General features: G+C 44.8%; 1 protein-coding gene across 1 annotated transcript in view; it reads right to left on the bottom strand.

The window, feature by feature from the left end:
* Positions 1-12,738, bottom strand: part of ADAMTS7 (ADAM metallopeptidase with thrombospondin type 1 motif 7) — a 487,405-nt gene that overhangs the window by 298,876 nt on the left and 175,791 nt on the right. Inside the window, exons 4-6 of the mRNA XM_085644679.1 lie at positions 7,460-7,656; positions 2,918-3,001; positions 274-398 (exon numbers count right to left, since the gene is read on the bottom strand). Of these exons, the coding sequence (XP_085500805.1) occupies positions 274-398; positions 2,918-3,001; positions 7,460-7,656 (406 nt within the window). The remainder of the gene's footprint in view (positions 1-273; positions 399-2,917; positions 3,002-7,459; positions 7,657-12,738) is intronic.

Here is a 12,738-nt window from a genome sequence, read left to right as displayed (position 1 = left end):
TGTGAGGATCATAAAAATATTAGCCAGTTGTTTTTCTAGACTATTTATTGAGACAGTAGGCATCTAACCCACTCATCTGTTGGTTGCATTAGAGAGCTGTTGGAGGGCAGATGGATAGGAATAGAGACAGTGCTGTGTGCAAGGCTCTGTACAGGGGAAGCATCTGGGAATCTGGCCCATGAGCCGGCACATGGCGCGCCCCCAGACATACCTGGTTATCAAAACTGCCCCATTTAGGAATCAAGCGCATGAGCTGGCGCAGCCCAGCCTTACCTGGTTATCAAGACGGCCACGTCATGGTGCGTGGGGTGAGCATCTCCTTTAATGTTCGCCATCTTCTGCCATTTGCAGAAGCTCCTCAGGGTGTTGTCTGCATGATGTGTGATCTTCAATTCCTCCTGCCAAGGACAGAAGAAAGACCTCAGGTCTCACTGTAAAACAAGCATCACTGCCAGACCCATCCAAACATCATTACAAATGCGCCCTGAGCATCACTGACAGAGCCACACAAGCATGAGTGACAGAGCCACCGAAATTATCACTGACCCCTGAGCATCACTGACGGATCCTGGAGATAAGCGGTCGGTGTCAGTGAGAAGCAACACAAGATTGCACTGGAAGACTCAGGGGCCAGAAGCTATCAGGCAAGAACCAGAGACAACTGAAGCTGATTTTGAAAATAGGGAAAGTGAATCACCTGTAGCTTAAAGATCAATGAGAAAAAGAGTGCCAAATAGAAAGTATTCGTCACCTGAGTGGATCTTATCTAGCAACAGTATCTAAAGATGAAGAGTCACATGTGGACATTCTTGATCTAACAATTTGCTGTCGATTCATCTTTGAAGGCGAACCAGAAGAAGAAAAACCACCTTGAACTTTTGCTTAGTTCTGATGAACTTTGAGCTCACATTTTGAATCTACAGGAATCGATTTTTTTTGCTTTGTACCTCAGGTAGCCAGACAAAGATAATAGGGATTCCTGAATCTTATGAACTGAAAATCTTTATTTTTAATTTTGCATTGGTTGATTTTTTTTGTACTTTATTATGTACCCTTTAGCACCTTTTTATTTTTCCTCAGTAGAAGATGGCATACAGAAGATGTCAAATTTTCAGTATGTTTTCCTTAATAAGGATATTAATAATTCTAGTTGGCATGAGTTAAGCCTAGTTTTTCTGGGTGGATATGTTTTTACTTTGCAAGGTTAATTTACTAACATGCACAATGAAATAGAACACACAAGGTTAATGAAATAGAATACATGAGGTTAACACATAGGGATAGTTCAGTAAGAAATTATAGCTACAACATTTATTCAAAACTGTTATGGCAGTACTTTAAAATAATGAGTGTTAAGGATTATTACGTATTTACATATCTTCCATCATCAGCTGAATAGGGTGCGACATGCTTCCAGTGGCCTTTGTCGCATGGTTTATCATGTAAAGTTTTTAATTCTGTAAGATCTTTGTTACCTGAAGATTAGGTAACAAAGATCTTACAAACTCCTGAAGATTAGGTGTGCTGTCTGAGGGCAGAGAATGGAAGATTTGTGCAATTATAGGGATAGGTCTGCTGTCTGAGGCCGAATCTCAGATCTGGGGACAGTGGTACAGTTTCAACCAACAAGATCTGTGTAGTCTGAGGAATATCAATACTGTCTAAAGCCTGAGATTATCATTTCTGCACAATCAATGGGATTATCTGCTGTCTCAACCAACAATATCTGTGTAGTCTGAGGAATATCAATGCTGTCTAATAAAGCCTGAGAATATCATTTCTGAACAATCTATGGGATTGTCTGCTGGCTCAGCCAGTGAGATTTGTGGAACCTAAGTGGCAGGAACGTTGTCTACAACCTAAGCCTCTTTACCTGAGGGTTTGTTCTGCTATCTCACTCTGGGATATCCACGAAAGCTGAAGAACAGTGCCGCTGTTTGAGGAGACCTGAACCTGAACTATCTCTGTAACCTAAGGGACTGTTGTGGCATCTGAGCCGGTGAGATCAGTGAAAGATGAGGGACAATTCTGCTAACTGTATGTAATGTCACAACGGATGTATGACGTTACAACGCACACTTTTACAACGCATGCACTTACAACGCATTTTTTACAACGCAACATCCACTACAACGCATTCCATTACATCGCATGACACTACAACGCATTTTTAAAAACTACCTTTACAACGCATTCCATTACATCGCATACTACCTTTACAACGCATACCATTACAACGCATAATATTACATTGCATTTAAGGTAAGTATTGGATAGTATAGGGGTAAAAATTACTATTTTTACTCCAGGGGGTGCAACAGTAGGGTAAGTGTTGGATAGTATAGGGGTAAAACGTACTATTCTTACTCCAGGGGGTGCAACAGTAGGGTAAGTGTTGCATAGTATAGGGGTAAAAATTACTATTCTTACTCCAGGGGGTGCAACAGTAGGGTAAGTGTTGGATAGTATAGGGGTAAAAATTACTATTCTTACTCCAGGGGGTGCAACAGTAGGGTAAGTGTTGGATAGTATAGGGGTAAAAATTACTATTCTAACTCCAGGGGGTGCAACAGTAGGGTAAGTGTTGGATAGTATGGGGGTAAAAATTACTATTCTAACTCCAGGTGGTGCAACAGTAGGGTAAGTGTTGGATAGTGTAGGGGTTTTAATGTAATATTATGCGTTGTAATGGTATGCGTTGTAAAGGTCGTATGCAATGTAATGGAATGCGTTGTAAAGGTAGTTTTTAAAAATGCGTTGTAGTGTCATGCGATGTAATGGAATGCGTTGTAGTGGATGTTGCGTTGTAAAAATTGCGTTGTAAGTGTAGTGCGTTGTAATAGTTGCGTTGTAAAGGTTGTTCCCCGTCACAACTAACCTTAGATTCAAGAAGATATAACACCACATACTGAATTACCTCTTCATCCTCCAGCAGGATCAGACGCACAATCACAATATTAATGGGATTACCGATGCTCGGGTCATGAAACAAACCAGCAACCTGCAAAATCCAAGGTCAAAACGTAAGAAACAAGAGACAGCAAAGTAAAACCAAACAACAGACAGCCAAGTGAAGACTCATGTACCAGTTGAGAGAGCATGAAAGGCACACTCGCCTGCAGGATACTCCTAGAGGAATAGCAGGATATCAGGGGGTACAGCAATGGTGAGTCTGTGATGATGCTGCAGACGGCATGCCAGTGGGAGAAGCCTCCACTCCTTCTGGTGTTAGTTTATTTCTCTCTCTTCTCCCCTCCCCCCATTCAATCCTCCATCCACCGTGCTCTTTTTCCTTTGGTCTGCCTGCCAGCACAAGATTGGATGCTTGTGCTGAGAACGGTTTTCAGCTGGAGCAGGAAATATTACATAATTTTAACAAAAGTTCTCTCCTCTCTACATTACAAGGATGTTCAGCGTTGGTCCACAAGGACTGTAGCTATGCCGTATTTTCAGGATACCCACATGATAAATTAAAAAGGAATCTGAATGGGAATCATTTAAATAGTCAATGGTTATGTTAAAAATCTGGCATTGGTCCAACCCTCTTGGACAGACATTGATCACAAGTGTTCTAGTACATCCTGAGTACTAAGTACAACTTGGCAAAAATTGTTTCGCCATCTAATAGCAACACCTAATACTGATTTAACCAGGCTCAAAATAATTTCTTCAGGATATCTTGCCTTAGGCTGTAGGCACCTGCTCCATGTGTCATGAAGAGATGTTCAGAGATATAAAAAACCTTTGCCCATGCCACATCTCAAATCCTTCACATCCAGCATATTTAACAATTGCTCAGAAACCTTTTTTTCTCAGAATAGACATGTTTATTTAATTTTTCAAAAATGTTCTTAAGCGTCCGTTATTCGGGAACATGTAAGTGCTGTACATTTGAAAACAGATTTGATTGATTTGGTCAACCAATCAGTTCATTAGATGATCAATAAGGATCAGGACTCGACACAACTAAATCCCTTTGAAAATCAATAAAATGCTCATAAGCCGAGAACGCATGTGTTTCACATGATCTAAACTATTTATTGGTTGAAAAGTGGTTCACATCAGCATTGCAAGGATCACTCTAAACCCCCAAGCATTGTGCTGGTTTGCAAACATGTGGGAACATACATTTTAGCCCTTCTTAAACATTATATGCAAAAGAGACTTGGGAATGTCTTTTCTTGCAGGTTATTGCTCCTGGATGCACTTTAATGAGGAAAATTCCTTGCCTGACCTAACTAGTTATAGTGCCTCCGAGACCTCAATCTTTTAGAGTTTGAGATTACAATATTATAGAACCTTTTAATATACCATTTATTTATGCACATTAAGCGCTTTCATTATGTGCTGTTTTTGTAAAATTATAATCTTTGGCTATGATGATGGTACGAAGTGGTCTGACAATTTTGCTAGTTACTTAAATTGGATGTAATACTGGGTCAGGATCTATGGACCAAATAGAGTTATATGGATGTTGTTTGGAAGATTTCTTTATTCCCAATACTGGATAGAAACAATAGATGAAACTCAAATCCTCTGTAGAGCTACCATCCGTTGTCACTTTTTATGTTGAAGTTTGTGACTAATTTGCTTCGGCCAATTAGTGTACCTAATTGTTTTTTTCTTATATGAATTAGTTTCGAAAAGATGAGGTGGTGATATGTGATATATTTTGGGTATAGTATTGTACATTAATCAGAAGTCAAGGTAAATTAATAGATATCCGTAACTTTTAGCACCTGCAATTTAGCAGCATTGGTTTTTATATCACAGAGTGCTGAGCATAAATCAAAATAGTCCTCTTATGTTTAGCAACTGGCAAAGTGACGCCCAAGTTAGACGGCGTACAAGGGATACACAATCGACGGAGTACTCTCCTAAGTAACCCCTATTCTCTACAACTATATAATACATCTGTTTTGACTATCTTGTGTTAATATGGGATTTTAAAGCTTTAATAAGATATTTTGGTAAGTGTGGGTGCTTATTAGTAGTGAGTGTGTTGTTTACAGTTCAAGGGATGATAAGACCATAAGCCTCAGTAGATGACTGGTTTGACGGTTGAGTGAAACTTTGACAAGAATTATCATGTGTAAAGTAATGATGTTTTGGTGATAATTTACTATCATGGGCACCATATTTATTACTGACTCAATCGAGCACACACTCTCTTTGAACTTTCAGAAGTTTTTGTTATTTTGTTATGGTTATCTAACCTCTACCAAAAAGTCCACGTATTCTAGATTTAAATATAGGTGAAGCAGAAACAATATTTGTCATACTAAGTGTATAGCTATATCACCCTTTCTTTTTGTTCAGCTTTCTGGCTATCCTAGTGTTTCTCAAACTGTAATAGCACAGGTAAATCATCTAAAATTGACTCTTTCTCCCTTAATTAGGGCCCTTATCTTCCATATGCGTGTATTGTGTGTTTGGGTTTACATGCAGAGTGCATAGAGACCATATGTGGTATGAATGTTGTCCTCTGCAAAAGCATATCGCGTGCAATTCAAAACAGTGACTCCTTCCACAGGGTAAGCCAATCACAACATCGATGTGTATGTAGAAGCCACATCAGGGTTTCATCTTTTTCTGGTTTCTGGTTGCACTAGACATTCGTCCCAGAGGCCTGCAGAACACAAACTTCACAGAGCGTCTGGCCCAGGGCTTACCACAGCTGCTTACCCCAGCTCTGGGTTTCTGAACATAGTGGGGCTCAAGCTGCATCCCCTGGCTATCTGACGCCCCCCCTTTCCTGCTTTGCCTAAGATTATCTAGAGACTTCTCACAGGGAGTCGCCACTGTCTACATTTCCTTATCCTGGTGTTACCTGCCCTTCAACTTCTTCACATAAGCATTAGAGGAAAGCCTACAAAGATGATCTTAGACTTGGTTTGCTGGTGTTGCGGTTTTTTAATCCCAAGGCATCCTTCCAGAGCAGCCAATTTTAGGCCCCTTCTCGCCAACAGCCGTTTGTTGAGGGTCTTTAGAGAGGCTCTGGTGCACCAGCACAGACAGATGTTGGACCTGGAACAGGACTCTGAAGGGCAACATGCCCCGGACTCTCGAGGAAGCTCTCCCGCTATGACCACCTCTGGCACAATAAGAAGTTGTATTGCCCAAAGACAACAGGAACTAATCCCTGGCCAGGAAGGCAAGAAGACAGGGCCATACGACTGAAGCCAGTGTGGAGGTCCCCAAGAGATAGTCAGCCGCCCAGAACTAGGAGGGCCTTGGAACTCAGCTGGCCAGAACCAAACCTCAGACGTCTGCTTCACAAGAGGGTGGCTAGATGCTGGAATTATTTCAGCACTCCAAGACTGATGAACCTGAACCCGTCCTGTGCCGTCCCTAACTTTGTGATAACTTATATCACTCTTTTCCAACCGAGAGCGCCTAAATCTTAGACTGTTGGCCCAAAGGGTGATGCTGGTCAGCCAGATTCCGAACTGTCTTAGTCATCTTTCTCACTTTTATAGTTCCAGAGATATCACTGTTTAAAGGAACACCCAAACCCTAACCCTACATCCCTGTTTACTAGTTGCTAGTGAATACAGTGTGCTACCCATGACCTGAAGTGTTTGCGCCAACCTCAACAAGCTGTTAATGACATAGGACCACTATACTTTGCTGCCCTCAAGAAACTCTTCGTGAGTGTGAGCCCATTTCCATCATCAGCCAGTCCTCCTCTTTGTGATGTGGACCCTAGAGACCAACTGGAGTAGTACGCTGACCTCCAAGTCAAATGCGTTCAGCCTCGCCACCCTGCTTTGTCACTAACCATGGTAGCAAGTAGCCCTGTTCATTGGACATCTTTCAATTTGGACCAGGTCTTTAGCACCCTACTGCTGTCATTTCTGAGGGTGGGATCCCACTTTACTTTTTCGTGGTGGTCATTTGGGTTCTGCAGCATCTGCCTTACTCTGCCTATATGTAAATGAAGACATATTGCAATAGTACATACAACTCTGAGGCACCAGTGGTGAACAACTGAACTTTGTTTTGGGGGGAAGTTTTATATAGTGTGAACTTGAGCCGAAGGTATCAGGTATCAGAGGGCTTTACATGCGCACCAGTTGCGTTACTCAAGGACAAATTCATTTTAGTTAGGCACCAGGAGATTAAGTGATTTACCCAGAATCACAGGATGTTGAACGTCATTGCCGAGACTAGAATCCAGTTCCCCAGATTTGAGGTAGGCCGTCCTAGCTGTTGGACCACATCCTCTCCACTTAAAACGAATACTGACCAGTAACTACTGACTCACCTAGGATTGAGAAAATAGGCCTCACACATCGCACCTTACTGTAACCACAGATTACAGTAATTAACACAACATAAAATTGACTTGTTTTGAGAACTGTGTACATAACATAATCCAATGTCACTGTTCGTGTTGAATCAAAATCTGCATGAATTGTTCTGTCGTAGTGAGCAACAGCTGCCAGACATCCCTCACCATGTTCATCACTGTGAGGATATAGTGTTCCACATTATCGGTTCCGTGGTACTCCACCATCTTGGCGTCAGCCACCACCAGGGTTTCCACCCACTTCTCTTTGCTGATGGACCTCTGTGGCCTGTTCCGTCTCTTCTTCTGCATGGCTTCCCAGCTCTCTCTGCGGCGCTCGATCTTGTCCAGTGTCCTCAGAGACTCTACAGGGTAGAAATATTATGCTGTGACATAGGGCCTCCAAATTTACAGTCCCACCTTTATGTCTACCTTTGTTCAGACTAACTTGAGGTTCAGAAACAATCAAAAATATCAACCACTATTAGGAGCAGATTAGGTAGGAGATCCAGACTTGTCTGAGGATTTAGTCTCTAGCATGCTCTTCTTACAAATCTCACACATATCTCTTCCTTTTTGTTTATGAATTGGAGAGAATCTATCTATCTTCTCCAAACTCTCTGAATCTTTTGTAGTCATACATCCAAGACTGTGCTCACCCCCCACTAGCCAGTGAGTGTCATAGCTTTCACTATCACTAAAACCATCTTCTTAACACACCAAAAATGTATCGCACCTGCCACTGACTTGCGACACCCAATCCCATGTGAATCCAGTGCTAGGCAATTTTATGACCGCCTTGTCTCCCTTACCACAAAGCACTCTGAGATGAACTAGAGTAGTTTAGTGCCCTGCAAGAAAAACTAAAAATAAATATATAAGAAAGAAAGCCATTGCTTTGCTGGCATTAGGATGTTTTGTTGCTGTCTTGAAAAGCCTCGACCGTCAAAGTGAAAACTACTGACATTACAATACTTTAGCAGTATTGATCTTTCAGTCTAAAGACACAATTTCAAGAGCTGAGTGGGTTAAATGTAGACAGCTCGATGACAATGACATTCTAAACTGATAAAAAAAATAACATATGTGAAAGTCTCCTTGGGTTCTGATTCCTGCCGGCAACCCTGATAGTCCACACTGTACTCCTACCTGCTCTGCGGGGCCTCAAGATCCTAGAACCAGCTGCTGAAGGCCATGGTGCCAGAGTCAGAGGCTGGAGTCCATGGTACCGGAGCCAGAAGCTCGAGTCCATTGTGCCAGAGACTGGAGTCCATAGCACCAGAGCCAGCAGCTGAAGTACATGGCGCCAGAGGCTGGAGTCCATGGCACCAGGTTCAGAGTCTAGAGTCCATGGTGCCAAGAGGCTGGAGTTCATGGTACCGGAGCCGGAGGCTGGAATCCATGGCGCCTGAGCCAGAGGCTGGAGTCCATGGTGCCAAAACCAGAGGCTGGAGTCCATGGTACCGGAGCCATAAGCTCGAGTCCATTGTGCCAGAGACTGGAGTCCATAGCACCAGAGCCAGCAGCTGAAGTACATGGTGCCAGGGTCAGCAGCTGAAGTACATGGTGCCAGGGTCAGCAGCTGAAGTACATGGTGCCAGGGTCAGCAGCTGAAGTACATGGCGCCAGAGCCAGAGGCTGGAGTCCATGGCACCAGGGCCAGAGGCTGGAGTCCATGGCGCCAGAGGCTGGAGTCCATGGCGCCAGAGCCAGAGGCTGGAGTCCATGGCGCCAGAGGCTGGAGTCCATGGTACCGCAGCCAGAAGCTCGAGTCCATTGTGCCAGAGACTGGAGTCCATAGCACCAGAGCCAGCAGCTGAAGTACATGGAGCCAGAGGCTGGAGTCCATGGCACCAGGTTCAGAGTCTAGAGTCCATGGTGCCAAGAGGCTGGAGTTCATGGTACCGGAGCCGGAGGCTGGAATCCATGGCGCCTGAGCCAGAGGCTGGAGTCCATGGTGCCAAAACCAGAGGCTGGAGTCCATGGTACCGGAGCCATAAGCTCGAGTCCATTGTGCCAGAGACTGGAGTCCATAGCACCAGAGCCAGCAGCTGAAGTACATGGTGCCAGGGTCAGCAGCTGAAGTACATGGTGCCAGGGTCAGCAGCTGAAGTACATGGTGCCAGGGTCAGCAGCTGAAGTACATGGCGCCAGAGCCAGAGGCTGGAGTCCATGGCACCAGGGCCAGAGGCTGGAGTCCATGGCGCCAGAGGCTGGAGTCCATGGCGCCAGAGCCAGAGGCTGGAGTCCATGGCACCAGGGCCAGAGGCTGGAGTCCATGGTGCCAGAGGCTGGAGTCCATGGCGCCAGAGCCAGAGGCTGGAGTCCATGGCGCCAGAGCCAGAGGCTGGAGTCCATGGCACCAGGGCCAGAGGCTGGAGTCCATGGCGCCAGAGGCTGGAGTCCATGGCGCCAGAGCCAGAGGCTGGAGTCCATGGCACCAGGGCCAGAGGCTGGAGTCCATGGCACCAGGGCCAGAGGCTGGAGTCCATGGCACCAGGGCCAGAGGCTGGAGTCCATGGCGCCAGAGCCAGAGGCTGGAGTCCATGGTGCCAGAGGCTGGAGTCGAGGGTGCCAAAGCCCGAGGCTAGAGTCCGTGGCACCAGGGCTAGAGTCTGGAGTCCATGGGGCCAGAGGCTGGAGTTCATGGTACCGGAGCCGGAGGCTGGAGTCCATAGTGCCAGAGGCAGGAATCCATGATGTCCAGGTGAAGCACACCCTTGCATCAGTGAAGTCAGCAATGTCTCAGGGGTGAGCTAGGAGAAGGTGGCAGCAAAGAGTAATGGAAGCCCCTATGCTTTTACACTACACAACACGGCCATCATCTCTGCAACAGAGAAATAGTGATTCCAAGGATATTGCAGATTCTAGCATTAAAATGCTTAGCAATAAGTGAGTATCTGCATAGTGGCCATACTAATTTCCACCATCAACCAGTAGAGGAAGTGGTCTTATAAATATGGTCAACATACTGAGCTGTTAACAGTATCTCAAAGCACATGGACTACAGTAACTAGAGCGCCATCTATCCCAAGTGCCAATGACGGACGCCAGTAGCATGCCCAGTAGCATGCTCACGTGAATAAAGGGGGTAAGGGGAGATTAGAAATTTGAGGGAACATGGCTTAGCCAAGGACGTCATTCCTAGAAGGTCAAAAAGATGTGGTAAATCCCAGGAAATATCTGTGAAATGTTGGCAAGAAAGACAGTCGAGACGTCCCACTTCATTGCTCATAACAATATCACCTGTACCACTGAGAACATCTATGTGGAGGTGCTATCCTCAATGTGTGAAGATAGCCTGTGGCGAATAAGTTCCCAAGAGCCACCCAGACATTAACACCCCACCAAAGAAACAAGATGGTCGACTAAAGGTCAAGCATTTCGAGTTGGGTAGTTGTCAAGGCAACATATTCCAACACTAAGAACTGGAGGGTGGGTGATGCAGTTGGGAAGAGGCAATCACCCTCTCACACGTTGAGCTTTAAGCTCTAGTGAATAAAAGAAGAAGAATACTGCAAGACATCAAAAAAAAAAGTCAAACATGACAAGATGCCTATTCCAGATGCCAGGAATCAAACCCACTCTCCAATCATTGAAGCCCCTTTCCAATAAAATCCAGGTGAAATATACAAACCAAACCAATATACAAAACAAGCCATTTTGTTAAAGTCAGTGACATCACGTGCCAAATCAAATAGAGAATGCAAACAAAATTCCCTGTACCACTGCCCAGACTGAGATCGCTGTTTGGAAATCAGAAATGTTACTTAACTGCTAGACCCAGCATAAGAGTTTACATGCAATCACAAGCATTCATACATCAATCCCTTCCACAAGGATAGCAGCTGCAGACAGTAGCCTATGTAATACTGAGGCTCAAACCAAGTACTGCTAAAATAATGAGAACCAATGGAGAGATGTCAGAAGTGAACGACAAAAAGGCCTCAACCAAGATACATGACAGAAACAACTTTGTTTATTCATTTATTTTGAAAGTTTTATATAGCGCGAACATGACCACCGAGCGTATTAGAGGGCTTTACAGATTATGCATCACAAGGTAATAAGCATACAAAACAGAATAACCAAAACAACAAATTCAAAGTCAAAATTGTCCAGCATTCTCGTGAAGGCACAGCAAAACACATCATAAACAACAGAGGGAGAAAAAAGATCAGAGTCTAAAATTGCTCATGAACAAGGTGTCTGAGCAAGAGTCAACGGGTTTGGACCCAGAATCAGAGGAAGATGCCATGCTAAGGCAGAAATTTCTTCATCAGGAGCCCTTTCACTTCTTTTTTGAAGAAGACAGTAGACAGGTTCACCCTGACTTCAGGGGGAATTGAATTTGAATTGAATTTGAATTTAAAAGCATTTCTAAAGCGCACTTTTACCAAGCGGTTTCTTGGCGCTGTTGGATTGTGAGAAGCAGGCAGGAGCAGAGGGGAATTTAAACATTTAAACATTGTAAGCGCGGGAAAAGAGAAAAGTTTTAAGACCCTTCCGGAACTCAATGTAAGAAGACGACATGCGGAGTTCCGGAGGGAGGGAGTTCCAAAAAGCAGGAGCGAGCACTGCGAATTTCGTGCCGCCGGTCTTTTTCTTGCTGAAGCGGGGGATGGTTAACAAAGCCTGATGAGTAGACCTAAGCTCTCGTCCGGGTATGTAGGGGGTGATGGCAGAACAGATATATTCCGGGGCAGTGCCTGTTTTAGCCTGGAAGGTAGTACAGCCAAGCTTGAACAGAGCACGCTCTTTCACCGGCAGCCAGTGCAAGGCCTGCAGTAGGGGAGTGGCTCGATGGTGTTTGGGCAGGCCGTGGATCAGGCGGGCAGCCTGATTCTGCACTAGCTGCAAACGGCGAGTGGCGTAGGCTGGAGCGCCATTATAGATGATGTTCCCGTAGTCGAGGCGCGAGAGCACCATGGCCATCACTATAATTTTTAGGGCAGGTAAAGAAAAAAAACGAGAAATCTTCCTAATGATTCGAAGAGAAAAGAAACAGGAAGAAACAACTGAATTGACCTGAAAATGAACAGAAAGTGAGGGATCCAGGAGGATGCCAAGGGTCTTGGCCTTAGGAACTGGGAGCGGGGGAGCACCAAGTGAGGAGGGCCAGTGGGAGGGGGACCAGGGACTGCAACCACCTCTGGTCAGGACTAATTCCGTCTTGTCCGGGTTGAGTTTGAGGTGGTTGCAGTTCATCCAATCCTGGATGAACAACATGACGGATTGGACATTCGAAGCAGAGGAAGTGGAATGGGAAAGGTCAAAAATTAGCTGGAGGTCATCGGCGTAATTGAACACCGTGACCTCGAGCTGCTGTAACATAAAAATGAGGGGATAGATGTATAAATTAAACAAAAGAGGGGAGTTCCAGACCCTCAGAGCCATCCCTGAGAAGGCACGGTTATAGGTAAGAAAATATGGGAGATGTAAGAAAA

This window comes from Triturus cristatus, chromosome 3_1 (assembly GCF_964204655.1).
Source record: "Triturus cristatus chromosome 3_1, aTriCri1.1, whole genome shotgun sequence".
In the NCBI taxonomy this organism is placed as follows: domain Eukaryota; kingdom Metazoa; phylum Chordata; class Amphibia; order Caudata; family Salamandridae; genus Triturus; species Triturus cristatus.
The sequence above is the reverse complement of the archived record's forward strand: the minus strand, read 5'-3'. Positions and strand labels throughout refer to the sequence as shown.